Genomic DNA, 18,178 nt, shown 5'->3' with positions numbered 1-18,178 from the left:
GTCAAAAAGGACCTTGCTGTGATTTATGTCATAGAGTGTTCTGCCTATGTTTTCCTCTAAGAGTTTGATAGTTTCTGGCCTTACATTTAGGTCTTTAATCCATTTTGAGCTTATTTTTGTGTATGGTGTTAGGGAGTGATCTAATCTCATACTTTTACATGTAGCTGTCCAGTTTTCCCAGCACCACTTATTGAATAGGCTGTCCTTTCTCCACTGTACATTTCTGCCTCCTTTGTCAAAGATAAGGTGACCATATGTGCGTGGGTTTATCTCTGTGCTTTCTATCCTGTTCCATTGATCTATATTTCTGTTTTTGTGCCAGTACCATACTGTCTTGATTACTGTAGCTTTGTAGTATAGTCTGAAGTCAGGAAGCCTGATTCCTCCAGCTCCATTTTTCGTTCTCAAGATTGCTTTGGCTATTCGGGGTCTTTTGTGTTTCCATACAAATTGTGAAATTTTTTGTTCTAGTTCTGTGAAAAATGCCAGTGGTAGTTTCATAGGGATTGCATTGAATCTGTAGATTGCTTTGGGTAGTAGAGTCATTTTCACAATGTTGATTCTTCCAATCCAAGAACATGGTATATCTCTCCATCTATTTGTATCATCTTTAATTTCTTTCATCAGTGTCTTATAATTTTCTGCATACAGGTCTTTTGTCTCCTTAGGTAGGTTTATTCCTAGGTATTTTATTCTTTTTGTTGCAATAGTAAATGGGAGTGTTTTCTTGATTTCACTTTCAGATTTTTCATCATTAGTATATAGGAATGCCAGAGATTTCTGTGCATTAATTTTGTATCCTGCAACTTTACCAAATTCATTGATTAGCTCTAGTAGTTTTCTGGTAGCATCTTTAGGGTTCTCTATGTATAGGATCATGTCATCTGCAAACAGTGACAGCTTTACTTCTTCTTTTCCGATTTGGATTCCTTTTATTTCCTTTTCTTCTCTGATTGCTGTGGCTAAAACTTCCAAAACTATGTTGAATAAGAGTGGTGAGAGTGGGCAACCTTGTCTTGTTCCTGATCTTAGTGGAAATGCTTTCAGTTTTTCACCATTGAGGATGATGTTTGCTGTGGGCTTGTCATATATGGCCTTTATTATGTTGAGGAAAGTTCCCTCTATGCCTACTTTCTGCAGGGTTTTTATCATAAATGGGTGTTGAATTTTGTCAAAAGCTTTCTCTGCATCTATTGAGATGATCATATGGTTTTTCTCCTTCAATTTGTTAATATGGTGTATCACGTTGATTGATTTGCGTATATTGAAGAATCCTTGCATTCCTGGAATAAACCCCACTTGATCATGGTGTATGATCCGTTTAATGTGCTGTTGGATTCTGTTTGCTAGTATTTTGTTGAGGATCTTTGCATCTATGTTCATCAGTGATATTGGCCTGTAGTTTTCTTTCTTTGTGACATCCTTGTCTGGTTTTGGTATCAGGGTGATGGTGGCCTCGTAGAATGAGTTGGGGAGTGTTCCTCCCTCTGCTATATTTTGGAAGAGTCTGAGAAGGATAGGTGATAGCTCTTCTCTAAATGTTTGATAGAATTCGCCTGTGAAGCCATCTGGTCCTGGGCTTTTGCTTGTTGGAAGATTTTTAATCACAGTTTCAATTTCAGTGCTTGTGATTGGTCTGTTCATAGTTTCTATTTCTTCCTGATTCAGTCTTGGCAGGTTGTGCCTTTCTAAGAATTTGTCCATTTCTTCCAGGTTGTCCATTTTATTGGCATAGAGTTGCTTGTAGTAATCTCTCATGATCTTTTGTATTTCTGCAGTGTCAGTTGTTACTTCTCCTTTTTCATTTCTAATTCTATTGATTTGAGTCTTCTCCCTTTTTTTCTTGATGAGTCTAGCTAATGGTTTATCAATTTTGTTTATCCTTTCAAAGAACCAGCTTTTAGTTTTATTGATCTTTGCTATCGTTTCCTTCATTTCTTTTTCATTTATCTCTGATCTGATTTTTATGATTTCTTTCCTCCTGCTAACTTTGGGGTTTTTTTGTTCTTCTTTCTCTAATTGCTTGAGGTGCAAGGTTAGGTTGTTTATTCGAGATGTTTCCTGCTTCTTAAGGTGGGCTTGTATTGCTATAAACTTCCCCCTTAGAACTGCTTTTGCTGCATCCCACAGGTTTTGGGTCGTTGTGTCACCATTGTCATTTGTTTCTAGGTATTTTTTGATTTCCTCTTTGATTTCTTCAGTGATCACTTCATTATTAAGTAGTGTATTGTTTAGCCTCCATGTGTTTGTATTTTTTACAGATCTTTTCCTGTAATTGATATCTAGTCTCATGGCGTTGTGGTCAGAAAAGATACTTGATACAATTTCAATTTTCTTAAATTTACCAAGGCTTGATTTGTGACCTAAGATATGATCTATCCTGGAGAATGTTCCATGGGCACTTGAGAAAAATGTGTATTCTGTTGTTTTTGGATGGAGTGTCCTATAAATATCAATTAAGTCCATCTTGTTTAATGTATCATTTAAAGCTTGTGTTTCCTTATTTATTTTCATTTTGGATGATCTGTCCATGGGTGAAAGTGGGGTGTTTAAGTCCCCTACTATGAATGTGTTACTGTCGATTTCCCCTTTTATGGCTGTTAGTATTTGCCTTATGTATTGAGGTGCTCCTATGTTGGGTGCATAAATATTTACAATTGTTATATCTTCTTCTTGGATCGATCCCTTGATCATTATGTAGTGTCCTTCTTTGTCTCTTTTAATAGTCCTTATTTTAAAGTCTATTTTGTCTGATATGAGAATTGCTACTCCAGCTTTCTTTTGGTTTCCATTTGCATGGAATATCTTTTTCCATCCCCTTACTTTCAGTCTGTATGTGTCTCTAGGTCTGAAGTGGGTCTCTTGTAGACAGCATATATAAGGGTCTTGTTTTTGTATCCATTCAGCTAATCTGTGTCTTTTGGTGGGAGCATTTAGTCCATTTACATTTAAGGTAATTATCGATATGTATGTTCCTATTCCCATTTTCTAAATTGTTTTGGGTTCGTTATTATAGGTCTTTTCCTTCTCTTGTGTTTCTTGCCTAGAGAAGATCCTTTAGCATTTGTTGTAAAGCTGGTTTGGTGGTGCTGAACTCTCTCAGCTTTTGCTTGTCTGTAAAGGTTTTAATTTCTCCATCAAATCTGAATGAGATCCTTGCTGGGTAGAGTAGTCTTGGCTGCAGGTTTTTCTCCTTCATCACTTTTAGTATGTCCTGCCACTCCCTTCTGGCTTGTAGGGTTTCTGCTGAGAGATCAGCTGTTAACCTTATGGGGATTCCCTTATGTGTTATTTGTTGTTTTTCCCTTGCTGCTTTTAATATGTTTTCTTTGTATTTAATTTTTGACAGTTTGATTAATATGTGTCTTGGCGTATTTCTCCTTGGATTTATCCTGTATGGGACTCTCTGTGCTTCCTGGACTTGATTAACTATTTCCTTTCCCATATTAGGGAAGTTTTCAACTATAATCTCTTCAAATATTTTCTCAGTCCCTTTCTTTTTCTCTTCTTCTTCTGGAACCCCTATAATTCGAATGTTGGTGCGTTTAATGTTGTCCCAGAGGTCTCTGAGACTGTCCTCAGTTCTTTTCATTCTTTTTTCTTTATTCTGCTCTGCATTGGTTATTTCCACTATTTTATCTTCCAGGTCACTTATCCGTTCTTCTGCCTCAGTTATTCTGCTATTGATCCCATCTAGAGTACTTTTAATTTCATTTATTGTGTTGTTCATAATTGCTTGTTTCATCTTTAGTTCTTCTAGGTCCTTGTTAACTGATTCTTGCATTTTGTCCATTCTCTTGTCCATTCTATCTCCAAGATTTCGGATCAACCTTACTATCATTATTCTGAATTCTTTTTCAGGTAGACTGCCTATTTCCTCTTCATTTGTTAGGTCTGGTGGGTTTTTATCTTGCTCCTTCATCTGCGGTGTGTTTTTCTGTCTTTTCATTTTGCTTATCTTACTGTGTTTGGGGTCTCCTTTTTTGCAGGCTGAAGGTTCGTAGTTCCTGTTGTTTTTTGTGTCTGTCCCCAGTGGCTAAGGTTGGTTCAGTGGGTTTTGTAGGCTTCCTGGTGGAGGGGACTAGGGCCTGTGTTCTGGTGGATGAGGCTGGATCTTGTCTTTCTGGTGGGCAGGTCCACGTCTGGTGATGTGTTTTGGGGTGTCTGTAGACTTATTATGATTTTGGGCAGCCTCTCTGCTAATGGGTGGGGTTGTGTTCCTGTCTTGCTAGTTGTTTGGCATAGGATGTCCAGCCCTGTGGCTTGCTGGTCGTTGAGTGAAGCTGGGTGCTGGCGTTGAGATGGAGATCTCTCGGAGATTTTTGCTGTTTGATATTATGTGCAGCTGGGAGGCCTCTTGTGGACCAGTGTCCTGAAGTTGGTTCTCCCACCTCAGAGGCACAGCACTGACTCCTGGCTGCAGCCCCAAGAGCCTTTCATCCACAGGGCTTCTTAATTTGGGATGATTCGTTGTCTATTCAGGTATTCCACAGATGCAGGGTATATCAAGTTGGTTGTGGAGCTTTAATCCGCTGCTCCTGAGGCTGCTGGGAGAGATTTCCCTTTCTCTTCTTTGTTCTCACAGTTCCCAGGGGCTCAGCTTTGGATTTGGCCCCGCCTGTGCGTGTAGGTCGCCGGAGGGCGTCTGTTCTTTGCTCAGACAGGACGAGGTTAAAGGAGCCGCTGATTCGGAGGCTCTGGCTCACTCAGGCCGGGGGGTAGGGAGGGTCACGGAGTGTGGGGCGGGCCTGCGGCGGCAGAGGCCGGCGTGACGTTGCAGCCTGAGGCGCACCGTGCGCTCTCCCGGGGGAGTTGTCCCTGGATCCCGGGACCCCGGCAGTGGCGGGCTGCACAGGCTCCCCGGAAGGGCGTGTGGCTAGCGACCTGTGTTCGCACACAGGCCTCCTGGTGGCGGCAGCAGCGGCCCTAGCGTCTCATGTCTGTCTCTGGGCTCCGCACTTCTAGCCGCGGCTAGCGCCCGTCCCTGGAGCTCTCTCAAGCAGCGTTCTTAATCCCCTCTCCTCCTTTTGGGAGGTCTGAGGTCTTCTGCCAGCGTTCAGTAGGTGCTCCGTAGGAGTTGTTCCACGCGTAGATGTATTTCTGGTGTATCTGTGGGGAGGAAGGTGATCTCCGCGTCTTACTCTTCCGCCATCTTCCCGGAAGTATCACAGGATATTGAATATAGCTCCCTGTGCTATACAGTAGGACCTTGTTGTTTATCTATCCTATATATACTAGTTTGCATCTGCTAATTGCAAACTCCCAATCCATTCTTCCCCCACCCCCACCCCCAGTTATAGCAACATTTTCTTATTTCATGAATGCGATTTTTTTTCTTTAAGAACAATACTGATAGATTTTTAAGTTTTATTTCTCTCTACAAGTTGCTTTTTCTCTGTTTTGGTTTCTAACTTGCATGTTAGAAGCTTTCTTCAGGTGTCTGATAGTCGTCAGTTATCTGCACGTGACTGAAAGGAGGCTGATTGGACGTTCAGAGGGCACACATGGGACTTGTGTCTTCGAGTGTCACATTAGGGTGATGTTGGTGAGCTGATTGCTAGGAATCTGTGAAGTTGGTATCTGAGATCTTATCTAATAAAATAGATTTACATAACAGATCTATTATAGACATTTTGGCCTGGTCAGATTCCCCGTGTCAAGAACTGTGAAGAAGCTGAGATTTTACGCTACATGTTGTTGAAAGTAGCTCTCCATGGTTTCTCAGTTTCCGTACATCTAGTGAGCAAGGACACTGAGAGGCTTTTGTTCCAGACCATCTTTTTAAGGATGTTGCTGTAGTGAAGAGCTTTGGGAGGTGTAGGTAGTGTCTCTGTCTGGAGCAGAAGGTGGATTTGTTTACTGTCCAGTATGACAGAGATACCGTCTCCCTCCAGTTCAAAGGTTAGACAGGTTTTCTTATACCTCCTTAAAAAAGATCAAGGTTTCCTAAGCTTAGAGTTCTTCAACTGTGACCCAAACCCTATGCGTGCGTGGTATCCACCTGTGTCACCCTGTGTGACTTGGGGGAGTGAGAACAAGGGCAACTGAGGTGAACTTGAAACTCTGACCCCAGAGTCTCGTGTCTCTTGCCAGCATCCATGACCCTGTGGCCAGCTAGCTTACTGGCTTGCAAATAGGGTTAGATCTTACGCTCTTTACAGTTCTTGAAATGCCAGGGAAGACTCTAGCCTGTTTCCTTCCTGGAGAGTAAGACTCCTTTAACTGCCAGCATTCTGGGAACCCAGTAGAGGAAGAGCTCTGTGCACCTCGGCGTTCAGGGTTCAGAACGCCTCTGCTTATACCTTCGTGCTCTCAGCTTTGCCAGGTGACTTCCCGTTCAGAGGACCTCTGTTCTGTCATCTCTGGGGAACAAACCTCCAGACTCCTCAGGTGAAGGAGGCCTGTAGCAGGGAGAGGATGTGGGGTTCTGGTCCTTGCTGAGAGATCCCCTTCTCAATGAAGCATTGCCTGACTTTTCTGTTTAAAACCGCTATCCTTCTCACCCTCTTTCCTCTCTTTATCTTTCTGCATAGCACTTACTACCTTCAGACGTACTGTATCATTTTTCTTATTTACTGTCTTTATTCTCTATCACCCTTCCCACTGGTATGTAAGCTCCAAAAGGTCAGAGATTTTTATCTCTTTAATTTTACTCTTTATCTCTAACACCTAGAAAGTGTCTATTATGTGCCTATTTATAGACTATCTGTTATAATACAGCTGTTGTCATAGCTATTCAGTAAATATTTGTTGACTGGATGGGTGGATGAACGACTGGAGGAACTTGCACAGCTTTTGCCCTTGGCTTCTGGTTTGAGAATAAAACTTGATAAGTTTATTTCCTTTAAGTCATTGGTACATCTTTTTAAAAGCTTTAAATATTGATGTTAATTGAGGGCATAGGTGACTCTCACAGCAGGTTAATTATTGTCATTGCAAAGCAATTTAGGATAATTTGTTTTGTGTACAATTTCTTATCATGTGGTTTAGAATCCTGTTTTGGGAACTCCTAACTGCAGTGTTCTTTGTTTCTGTTAGAGCATTTCTATCACTCTCAGTCAGTAAATACTGGATATGCGTAGTTTGTAGGTAGAGCTAACGGGATTTGCTAAGGACTGGACGTGGGGCATAGAAAACAGAAAGATTAATAAAGATTGAATTTGGGGGTTTCCCTGGTGGCACAGTGGTTAAGAATCTGCCTGCCAATGCAGGGGACACGGGTTCGAGCCCTGGTCCAGGAAGATCCCACATGCCGCGGAGCAACTAAGCCCATGTGCCACAACTACTGAGCCTGCGCTCTAGAGCCTGCAAGCCACAACTACTGAGCCCATGCACCACAACTACTGAAGCCCACGCACCTAAAGCTCGTGCTCTGCAACAAGAGAAGCCACCGCAATGAGAAGCATGCACACCACAGCGAAGAGTAGCCCCCGCTTGCTGCAACTAGAGAAAGCCCGCACGCAGCAACGAAGACGCAATGCAGACAAAAATAAATAAATCAATCTGTGACCCTGTTTAAAAAAAAACACAAAAAGATTGAATTCGGGCTAATAAGTGGCAGAGCCTGAATTTCAACCAGAATCTGTCCTTAACCACTATGCTGGGCTTCCCTGGTGGCTCAGTGGTTAAGAATCCACCTGCCAATGCAGGGGACATGGGTTCGAGCCCTGGTCCGGGAAGATCCCACATGCCATGGAGTAACTAAGCCTGTGCTCCACAACTACTGAAGCCCATGCGCCTAGAGCCCACGAGCCACAACTGCTAAGCCCATGTGCCCCAAGTACTGAAGTCCGTGTGCCTAGAGCCCATGCTCCACAACAAGAGAAGCCACCACAAAGAGAAGCCTGCACACCAGAACGAAGAGTAGCCCCCGCTCGCCACAACTAGAGAAAGCCCATGTGCAGCAACAAAGACCCAATGCAGCCAAAAATAAAGAAAATAAATTTAAAAACAAAAACCCCCACTATGCTATGCTTCTTCTTGAATAAGAAAAACACAGCAAAGAAAATGATTACAAGGGCGTGGCCTGTTTGATGGGGGCAAAGCCAGGAGAGTGAGACGTCCAAGGAGCCAAGTAACCTGGTTATGTTTATCTTCTTTTGAAATAAGAGCCAAACTGCTCAGTTGAGGCTGAAGGCTAGGTTTGAGCCGAGAAAATATCCTATGAAACAGTGATCTAGGAATGTGGGGAGGGAATGGATTCAGAAAACCCAGTGTGATTGCTCGGCAGCACTGAAGGCCTGTTCAAGCTTAGTGATCGTGGATTTGAAGTCCGGTCCGTCGGAAGAGCTGTGTGTTCTTCCCAGCTCCATTCACCTCGTGCATACAAGTGTGGGTTAAGCAGAGAGTTAGGTTTACAAAGGTTGAGATTTCTGCGGGCAAAGATGACAGAGCAAGAGTAGTATGTGTGTCCTTAACAGGACGTGTGCAAGGGTGAGTGACAATGTGAACCGTGGAGGTTAAGGTGGGTCAGGAGGGAAGTGGGCACTTGAGGGGAAGCAGGGGACGATGAAGAGGAGTAGCATCCCGTGGGGTCAGAGGGTTGTTGAGCTGGTGGCCTTAGAGGGAGTGGGCTGGAGAGAAAGGCGGGCGTGTGAGGGGGTGTCGATTGGAATTTAAGTTACACAGGGATCGCGGTCGTTGGCCACGTAAAGGTCCAGGGTTCGAGGCAGGAGTGGGAGCCAGGAGGGCTGCAAGGCGAGAGCCCTGAGGGTCGGGAAGGAAGACATCGGGGAGGTTTCTCACCCACAGTGATGGCTGCAGTCGTTCGGGAGGAAGTTAACCTTGAGTTAAGAGATACAGCCTTCAAGAAGTAAGGGCTTCCAGGGCTCTGTAGGGACTGCAGACAGGAGCAGAGTGCCAAGTGGTGCTGTGTGGCAACGTGGCATTCAGAGGCAGTGGAGGTGGCCATAGAGAGGAGACACAGAGGCTGTCTGCAAGCACTGGCGGGCAGCGCAGGAGCTGCAGGCCGGGCGGGAGGAGGAATGCGGAAGAGCTGGAGCCTCACCGGTGCTCTCTGAGGTGGCAGATTCTGACTTTGCATTACCTGGGCACGTTAAAAAATTTACTTTCCATTGAGAAAAATTTCTTCCTCTTCTCTGTAAGTTACAGAAGTTAAGTTTCTGATACTTGATTTCCCTTCATATATGCATGAAGGGAAAAGTTGTAAGTACGATACAAAGAACTTTCTTCCTGGACTGTTTAAGAGTAATTTGCCAACACGATGCTCCATTATCCCCAAACACTTTAGTGGGTATTTCCTCCAAACAAGAGTATTGTCCTACATAACCCAATGAAATCATCAAATTACAAAGCTAACATTGATACATTACTGCCACTTTATCCTCAGACCCACTGAAGTTTTGCTAGTTTTCCCCATAAAGTCCTTTGCAGCAAATGATCCAGTTCAGAATCATGCCTTGTAATAAGTGCTATGCCTCTTCAGTCCCCTTCGTTCTGCAATAGTTCCTCGGTCTGTCCTTGAGTCTCATGACCGTAACGCCTTTGAAGACTGGAACCCCGATAATTTGTAGAATATCCTTCAGTTCTCATTGGTCTGTGATTTCCTCATGGTGTGTGACAGACAGGACTATCTCAGGAGCAGTGCTGTGCTCATCTCATGTATCTCACTAGGTGACACATAACTTCTGTGTGTCCCATTAATGTGATGTTAACTTGCATCATTTAAGTCTCTGTCAGACTTCACTGTAAAGTCACTCTTTTTCCCTTCAAACTTCTGGTGTGTATGTATGTATTTATATCAGTGTGGATTTATGAATTTCTCTATTATTCAGTGCATGTTAATCCATTTCTGTCATCATTTACTTTGACGCTCAGTTTATCCCCGCTGTGACCAGGGAAACCTCTTCAAGCTGGCTTCTCTGCCCTTTTGATGTGCCCCCTCATTCTCCTAGCACTTACTTGCTTTCTGGTATGAAAAGATGGTCCAGATGGATCTTGTCCTGTGTGTGCCCCAGCTCTGGAGTCAACCATTTCTGCAAAGCCTTGGTTCTTCTTCGTGGAGAATTGTATTAGAAACCAGTCCTGGGGGCTGTGTTCTCAGGCCCTGTGAGTGGACAGAGCTCGTGAGTACCTGTATATACGTATATATTTACCCATACACGAATACATTCACATGTGTTCATGTAAATGTATTTACATCTGTTTTTACACCTGTTTTTCCTTATCTAAACATGTAGTAAAAACCACGAGTTCACATGAGTAGTTCTACTTTTAGTCCAGTTTAGTCCAAAACCGCAGGGTTCGTTTTATCTCCTTTCCATCTGTGGACCTTCTTTCCCTGAAAGGTCTCAGTAGGGCACCTGGCTCTCCTGACCCTTGGTGTGTTTTCTCACTTGATCAGCCCCTTCCATAACCAGCTCCTGTCAGTGCCTCCCTCCCTCACGATGCATCCGCCCACCTCTCGGGCCTCAGCACCTCCTGCAGCCCACGTCCCTGTGCGACACCCTCCTCACCCCACCCGGACTTGCTCAGCCCTCCTGCCAGGAGCTCCTCCTGCAGGGATATTCTCCTCCCCTCACTTGGGCTCCATTGCAGTGTATCGGGCTTCTGCCCACACCCACCTTCACCCCCCGAGAGAAGTTTCTCTCCTCCTTTTGGGACTCTGGCACCCTGTACCAGGCTGCCCCTCTGCCAGGACCCCCTCCTCCCCCACAGTCTTAGGTCCCCTCCCATGCAGTTGCCCCCTCATCTTGCTTGGGCTCCCAGTACCTTGTTCTACCTGGATTTCCCTCAGCACCTGCACAGGCTCAGACCTCAGGCCACCCCAGCAGGGACACCCACCTTACTCCAGGTGGACTCTGGTATCTCACTCTGGGCTCCCTGCCCACGGAGATGCCCACTGTGCATAGTCTCTAGATTAAACATCTCCAGGTTCTTTCCCATCATGTTATTTCTGGAGGATTGAGTAATAAGACAGCAAGTGGGCTGTTGGGATGACCTGACACCCAACAGCCCAGAGGTGGACCACACTTTGCAGGTAAAGGACACAGTTTTCCGTGATACTGCTCTCACCTCAGATCCCAGCTGCAACTTGAGGATCCATAGGCTACCCTTGCTTCTGATCACATGGCTACAAACTGGGAGTTACTAATTACCCGCTCAGGTTCAGTAATTCACGAGAACAACTCACAGAACTTAGGAAAGCACTCTGCTTATTATTAAAGTTTTGTTATAGCAAAGGGATACAAATCAGAGCCATCCAAAAGAACAGGTGCACAGCGCCAGGTCTGGGAGGGTCCCAGATTTGTGAAGTCCATTGTCATCCCCCCAAGGGGTCAGGATGCATTACCCACCCAGAAAAATCTATGTATTACAATGTAGAGAGTATCACCAACCAGAGAAGCCACCCCAAGCCTCAGTGTCCAGAGTTTTTATTGGTGTTTCATTACATAGATGTGGTTGATTGAATCATCACCCACATGGCTCAGTGTCCAGCCCCTTCCCTGCCCTGAAGGTTGGGCTTACAGCATGTGGCTCAAAACCCCAAATTTCCAATCACATGGTTGGTCTCACTGGTGTGGCCAGCCCCCGTCCTGAGTCATCTCCTTACCGTAAACTGTCTGGGCCACCATGAATAACAGAGACACTCCTGTCATTGGGAAATTCTAAGGATTTAGAGGCTAACTCTCAGGAATTAGGGACAAAAACCAACCAAATTCTTTATTCCAAGAGTTTAGAGTTTAGTTTACTTCCCAGGAAGCAGGACAAAAGCCAACCAGATTCTTCACTAGGCAGCTATGGAAAACTAAATTGCTTTCTTCTGTGGTATACAGATCAACTGTTCAGTCTTAAAATATCTACCTTGAGATTTCTCATTTACCTTCTCAGAATAAGTTGTGTAAGAGTTCTGTAATGGTTATAAGGTACTTATTTACTCATTTTTTTAAACAAATATTTTTTAAATTTATTTGCTTATTTACTTTTGGCTGCATTGGGTCTTCGTTGCTGTGTGCGGGCTTTTCTCTCATTGCAGCGAGCGGAGGCTGCTCTTCGTTGCGGTGCGCGGGCTTCTCACTGCGGTGGCTTCTCTTGTTATGGAGCATGGGCTCTAGGCGCTCAGGCTTCAGTAGTTGTGGCACACAGGCTCAGTAGTTGTGCCTCACGGACTCTAGAGCACAGGCTCAGTAGTTGTGGCACACGGGCTTAGTTGCTCCGCGGCATGTGGGATCTTCCCAGACCAGGGCTCAAACCTGTGTCTCCTGCATTGGCAGGCAGATTCTTAACCCCTGCACCACCAGGGAAGCCATATTTATTCATTTTTTATCATAGTAATTAATAAACTTTCAGAAATGTTCCAATACTGCTATATAAAATCATGGCATTGGAGTAATATAATCAAATGTATGGTAAAGTAAAAGTATAATTGTATTTTTCCTTTTACCTGTCAGTTACATATCTTATCTGTTTTAGGTATGACTTTAGCCTTTCCAGCTTCAGTTCATGATTCTCTGATTTGCAGTAAAACATTTCAAATTCTATATAAAAATGAGGAAGTTGTTTTAAACGATGTCATGATCTTCAAAGTTAAAATGTTGTTGGATGAAAAAAAGGTAAACATTTCTTCATATACATTTAGATAAATATTTTTTGTAAAGCCTCAAGGCATATTCTAACTTTCTATAAAATATTCAAAAGGCAGCTCATAGTATAATTTCTCTTCAGATTGAAGAAACCCTTGAGGAAATGAATTTTCTGTTATCCTTGGATCTGCACTTCACAGATGGAGATTATTCGTAAGTAGGCTAATCAAACAGTTAAAAATCGTAAGTTACTCATGACTGTTATCTATCTGTATTAGAGTCCCCATTTTCTTCTTAGAACCCAGCCTACCCCCTTCTTTATTTTGGACTCCTTCTCCCTTCTGGGAGAGTCTCATGGGAATGGTTAGGCCTACTTTTTTGTGCCCATGCTGTTTCCATGAGCTCCAGGTAGCAAAGTCAGACGACTTGAAGAAACATGAAACAATTTCCTAGACTCTAGAAATTGCACAGTTGATACAATACCACTGCCTTGAGGCATTTAAACACAACCGAGCTCTATTCCACTGCATCACTGGCTTATCTTTCTTGGTGGCATGAGTGATGCCACCTTCAGGTGGGACTCTCTTGATATTCAGAGAGTTATCAAGACTGATGACTCTTAGACTTAACAGTTGTTTCCAGAGTCCATGAAGTTTTAGGACTGGCTACCCTGAACTTGTCCACACATCCGGACATACAGTCATACATTTTAGGGACAAACTGTGCTTGTATTCATTTAAAACAAGAATCAGAGATCCATTTTACTATTTTACTTTCGTGGGGTTGTTTTTCATTTCAAATGTACCTGTAGAAATACTTCTTGAAAATTGTATATAAATTCAGACTACATGTGGGATAAATGTCTAAGCAGTTACATTTCTCAAAGGTCTGCTTGTGAGATGTCATCTTTACTACCATGGAGGAATAAGAATTTTTTACGTGGTGGCTACTGCTCCTCTGTAATACTTGTTTATTGCAGGGAATTCCTTGAGGGGTTCTTTTTTAAAAGAAGTCAATTCTATAAGTGGAGTAAGCTGAAATGAGTAAATAGTTAATTAGCTGTAGGTAATTATAATGTACACATTGGTTAAAAATAGATATATATTTGGACATATTTTCATGGCATTGTTTCAATTTTTGTATGTGTAAATCTAATGACAGATTAAATATCTGTAATAAAATATATACCAATTATTGATACCTGCTTATTTTTGAGCAATACTTAATAACAAAATTTTGTACCATAAAAACAATTTTAAGCACCTTTTGGGATTTAGCACAATAGGATTTGACCTACACTGTACTGCAACTTTATTATAAACAGTATTCCCTATGGAGTAAAATTTTAAGATGAGAGTATTTCGTAAAGTATCAAAAAGGACTCGTTTTATAGGGGCATTAGTGAAAAACAGTCCATTAACATGGAAACTGTAAGTATAGTTAGAAAACTAGAAGATCTGGTTATTTTCTTACTGTTAGATTTCATATTACTGTCTAATGCAAATGTGATGCTTTAAAAATTATTCTCATTCTGTTTTTAAAAAATAATTAAGTAATTAAAGGTTTTGATAGTTTAAACTATGCTACAAAATGTTTGCCTTTACTAAATTTTCGTACTAATAAGCAAATATGTTGCTTTTTATAGGGCAGATGATCTGAACGCCTTGCAGCTAATAAGCAGCCGAACACTGAAGCTGCACTTTAGCCTCCAAAGAGGCCTCCATCACCATGTCAATGTCATGTTTGATTACTTCCACCTTTCTGTCGTGTCTGTGACAGTCCATGCGTCGTTGGTTGCACTACACCAGCCACTAATAAGGTAAATGTAACCACTTTCCCGCTCCTTAATTACATAGTATCTTTTACTTTTATAATGAAAACATATACTTTGATAAAGGTAACTGAAATAGGAATTTCTAAAGTCACACTTACTTAATAAACACTTTCATTTTTATACTAAAGTATTAATAAAATATAAGAGCATGGGAACATTAGATTGATGACTTTTTTATTACAAAAATATGGAGCATTCTTTGTCAAATAAACTGACCAAGAAAAGTAATGCAATATGGAAATAACCATACAGCATTGTTTAGTCTGCACCTCTGTTTTTATGCAATGCTGACTGTAACTATTCATTCTCTGGGAAAGTGTATTCATTTTTTCATAGTTTTTGTGTCTTTTCTCTAGACTAATTTATCTTCTTAAATCTATACAGTAATTCTTGTTTTCTAAGTTATTAACCAATTTTATGGATCTTTACTAAGTAAGCAGTTTTAAACTATGTCATGTTAGCCTAAAGGTACATGATATTCTGGATCATAATAAATTCATTGGGATAATTATTTTTTCTGCTCTCTTCCATGGGGAGATGGGTTGTCTTTCATTAATGTAAGAATACAGTTCAAGCTCTTTAGTTCTTACAATAAGACATCATCCTTGTGGCATGGGTAACAGATAGACACTTTTAAATCAGTAACTTATGTGAAAAGACTCCAAATTGACTTGACTTCTGAACTACTTTACAATTTCTGATGCAAATTTTATTCCAGCAACTGATGTTAGGGATGATGCTTAAGGGTTATAATGTTAAACTGACTTATCAGAAAACTAAGTAGGTGATTTTGTAGAATTACCTACTTCAGAATTTATAGAAAACCAAGACAATGTAACATATTTCCCCCAAGTAACAGCCTGTTGCATGTCTTTACGTTGCTGTAAAAATTGTGAGCCGCATTTCCCCTGTGTTGTCCCGTGATGTCTTTAGAGCATGGGGCCAGGAAGAAGTCTCTTTCTCTTGATGGCCTGCTTTGCCTTCCTTATTCTGTAGTAAGATCTGGAGCTAGTTGTTTTGCCATTTTTGTCTTTCCTGTTAGACCTTTGAGAGCTTGTTCTCAGTTGCTATAACTTTTGTACACAGGAAAGTGTTCCTATGATTATATATAATTTTATTATAAACTTACTCAAAACAATTTTAGATGTTGATTAAATAAATTAATTTTTAACAGCATGATAACTCAATGAAAATTCTTTGACAGGAAAGTATGTTTTTTAGAAGTATAACTTTCGAATAAGTAGTATACAATATTACTTTTATATGAATAGCCTGTTAGGTTTTAATGCTAAAAGTTTTTAATCTGTTTATAAAATACATTCCAGTATTTTTCCGAGTTTCTTAGTTTTGTAATTTCAGTAAGAATCCCTAACGAAGCTATTTCAAGCATTCCTTTTTCTTTATAACAATGGCTTCATTTCTTTTCGGAAGAAATGCGCAAACAGTCTCTAGCGGTTAGCTCGGGTTATCACTGCTGCTCTCTAATCGCTGAGTACGGAGAGCTCATCCTGGTGACTCAGTGCGATTCCTCCTGTGGTACTGCAGCTCTTGCACAGACTGGTGGGGAGAGGCGGCTCATCTCCTAGAGACCGTTCACTGCAAGGAGAGGACATTTTTGGCTCAGAATCAGAAGCCAAGAGGACTAGCTGTTGGCTCTGATTGGCGATGGGAGAAGAGACTGAGGTGCCTGTGACAACTGGGGTTGCTGCTCTTTCCGTCACTGCCCTGGGCTCTGATGTCCCCTCTCTCGCTGCTAGAGCTGTGCCCTTCTTTGCCTGTAAAGGAGAGGGTCGGGAAGGAAAGCAAGGCAAGGGGAAGGAAGGCTTTTTGCTGGTGGTATGCTGGTAGAAGGGTCCTGTTAACAGTAGTGTTCCTCACTATTTATGCATCTATAAATGCAGGGTTTTTCCTGGAGTTTTGTTATAGCTGGACTTTTTAGTCCTCTAAACTAGTTGAAAAAATTTTTAGCTTACAGTATTACATATTTAAACGTTATTATTATTATTTTAATTTCTTCAGTAGTTGTGGTGCGTGGGCTGAGTAGTTGTGGCTCACGGGCTCTAGAGCGCAGGCTCAGTAGTTGTGGCACACGGGCTTAGTTGCTCTGCGGCATGTGCGATCTTCCCGGACCAGGGCTCGAACCCGTGTCCCCTGCCTTGGCAGGCAAATTCTTAACCACTGCGCCACCAGGGAAGTCCCTAAATGTTATATTTATATAAAACAATTTCTATGATCAACCCAACTATAGACATTAAATCAATGAGTTAATGGTTAGGATTTTTCTTTGCTTGTTTTTTGTATAACTTGTTTCTTATACTTGATTTTTTTCAATATAGCTTCTTCGGCTCAATTTTTTTTTTTTAAGGCTCAATTTTAAGAAACACTTCATAGCAAGTGGTATTTACCAATGACTTGCAACACCCTCGTTGCTAGGATCTAGATATTTCATTTTTGCAAAGCAAATTCATTTTGCAAATGAAGGCTGCTCTCTGCTTATGGTACATTTGATTTACTTTCCTGTCTTTTCCCTTTTGCCAAACTGCCAACCAGTCAAATGCTTTGGCCTTCTTATAGTTAGCCAGTACTTTATCTCAAATTCTTAAAGGAAAAATTGTAAAGTTACTTTAAGAAGAGTTTAGAAATCATAGCCTTGCAAATCCCTTGCTTTTTATTCTGCCCCTCTAAGACTTTCTTTTGTAAACATTTAACTTAACACTATAAATAGACTCTTATGACAATAATAATGTGATGCTTGTTCCTCCAGCTTTCCTCGCCCTGTGAAGACTACTTGGTTAAACAGAAATGCACCAGCACAAAACAAAGATTCTGTGATTCCTACTCTTGAAAGTGTGGTCTTTGGTATTAACTACACAAAACAGTTATCACCAGACGTAAGAACTGATATGTTTATAAATCCTCTTTTCTCTCTTACTTTGAATGAAATTTGTTTTAACTGTTATGTTTGTGAATGTGATCATTCTTCTGTTCATTATTTGAGATCAACAACTTACAGATCTAATTAAATATGATCTTAACAAATTGGTTGGTTCCAGTTGTTTTTTTGAAAACGAACCTGATACCTCAAGATTTTACAAGACTTAATGGATAGAGACCTTTGACAGCCGGGGTCTTTTTTATTACTTACTCTCTCCCCCTGCTCCCTTCACACAACTGGTAGAATCATTTTTGCAAAGGTGCTTGTAAAGAGTCACTGCCAGAGTTGAGACCCAGAGTTGAGACCCAGCAGTATGAATACAGCCATTACTCCCCTGAAAGAAAAGGGGGCTCAGACTACAAAAGTGGAGTACCACTCAGTCGAAGTTTCCTGTGTTTAAATTACTTGTATGAATGAGAACAACTCCCTAAGATATTGCTAGATTTCTTATCCGTTTTAGAATTAACTGTGATTTGTAAGTCCTTTATTTTTCTAAGCTTCAAGGGTGCTATTTTTAGACTCTTGGTTACTAACAGTGTGTCCCAAATCGACTCCTTGTTTAGGGCTTCAGCTTCGTCATTGCAGACTCCTTCCTGCGTCACGCCTACCGTTTCCATTACACCCTCTGCGCCACCCTCCTGCTGGCCTTCAAGGGGCTGCACAGCTACTTCATTACGGTAACGGAAGAGCTTCCCTCTTGTCAGAAACTAGAACTGGGTATGTTGAAAGTAGCCAGACCTCTGCTTTAGTTCAAGGCACTCTCTTCATTCTCATATTGCTAGTTATCAGCTTGGCCATAGTTTCTGTACTAAAACCAAGTTTATGTGCTTCACTTTTGCTTCTCTCTCAACTTCATCTTTTTCAATC

General features: G+C 41.8%; 1 protein-coding gene across 7 annotated transcripts in view; it reads left to right on the top strand.

Annotated features, from left to right (window-relative positions):
• Window positions 1-18,178, top strand: part of FAM135A (family with sequence similarity 135 member A) — a 129,635-nt gene that overhangs the window by 52,563 nt on the left and 58,894 nt on the right. For all 7 annotated transcript variants that reach the window (XM_060030397.1, XM_060030402.1, XM_060030401.1 and 4 more), the window contains 5 exons: window positions 12,433-12,572; window positions 12,685-12,755; window positions 14,188-14,361; window positions 17,141-17,267; window positions 17,875-18,028. In XM_060030397.1, the coding sequence (XP_059886380.1) occupies window positions 12,433-12,572; window positions 12,685-12,755; window positions 14,188-14,361; window positions 17,141-17,267; window positions 17,875-18,028 (666 nt within the window). The remainder of the gene's footprint in view (window positions 1-12,432; window positions 12,573-12,684; window positions 12,756-14,187; window positions 14,362-17,140; window positions 17,268-17,874; window positions 18,029-18,178) is intronic.

This window comes from Delphinus delphis, chromosome 14, assembly GCF_949987515.2.
Source record: "Delphinus delphis chromosome 14, mDelDel1.2, whole genome shotgun sequence".
In the NCBI taxonomy this organism is placed as follows: domain Eukaryota; kingdom Metazoa; phylum Chordata; class Mammalia; order Artiodactyla; family Delphinidae; genus Delphinus; species Delphinus delphis.
This window is presented reverse-complemented; position numbering and strand designations above follow the sequence as displayed.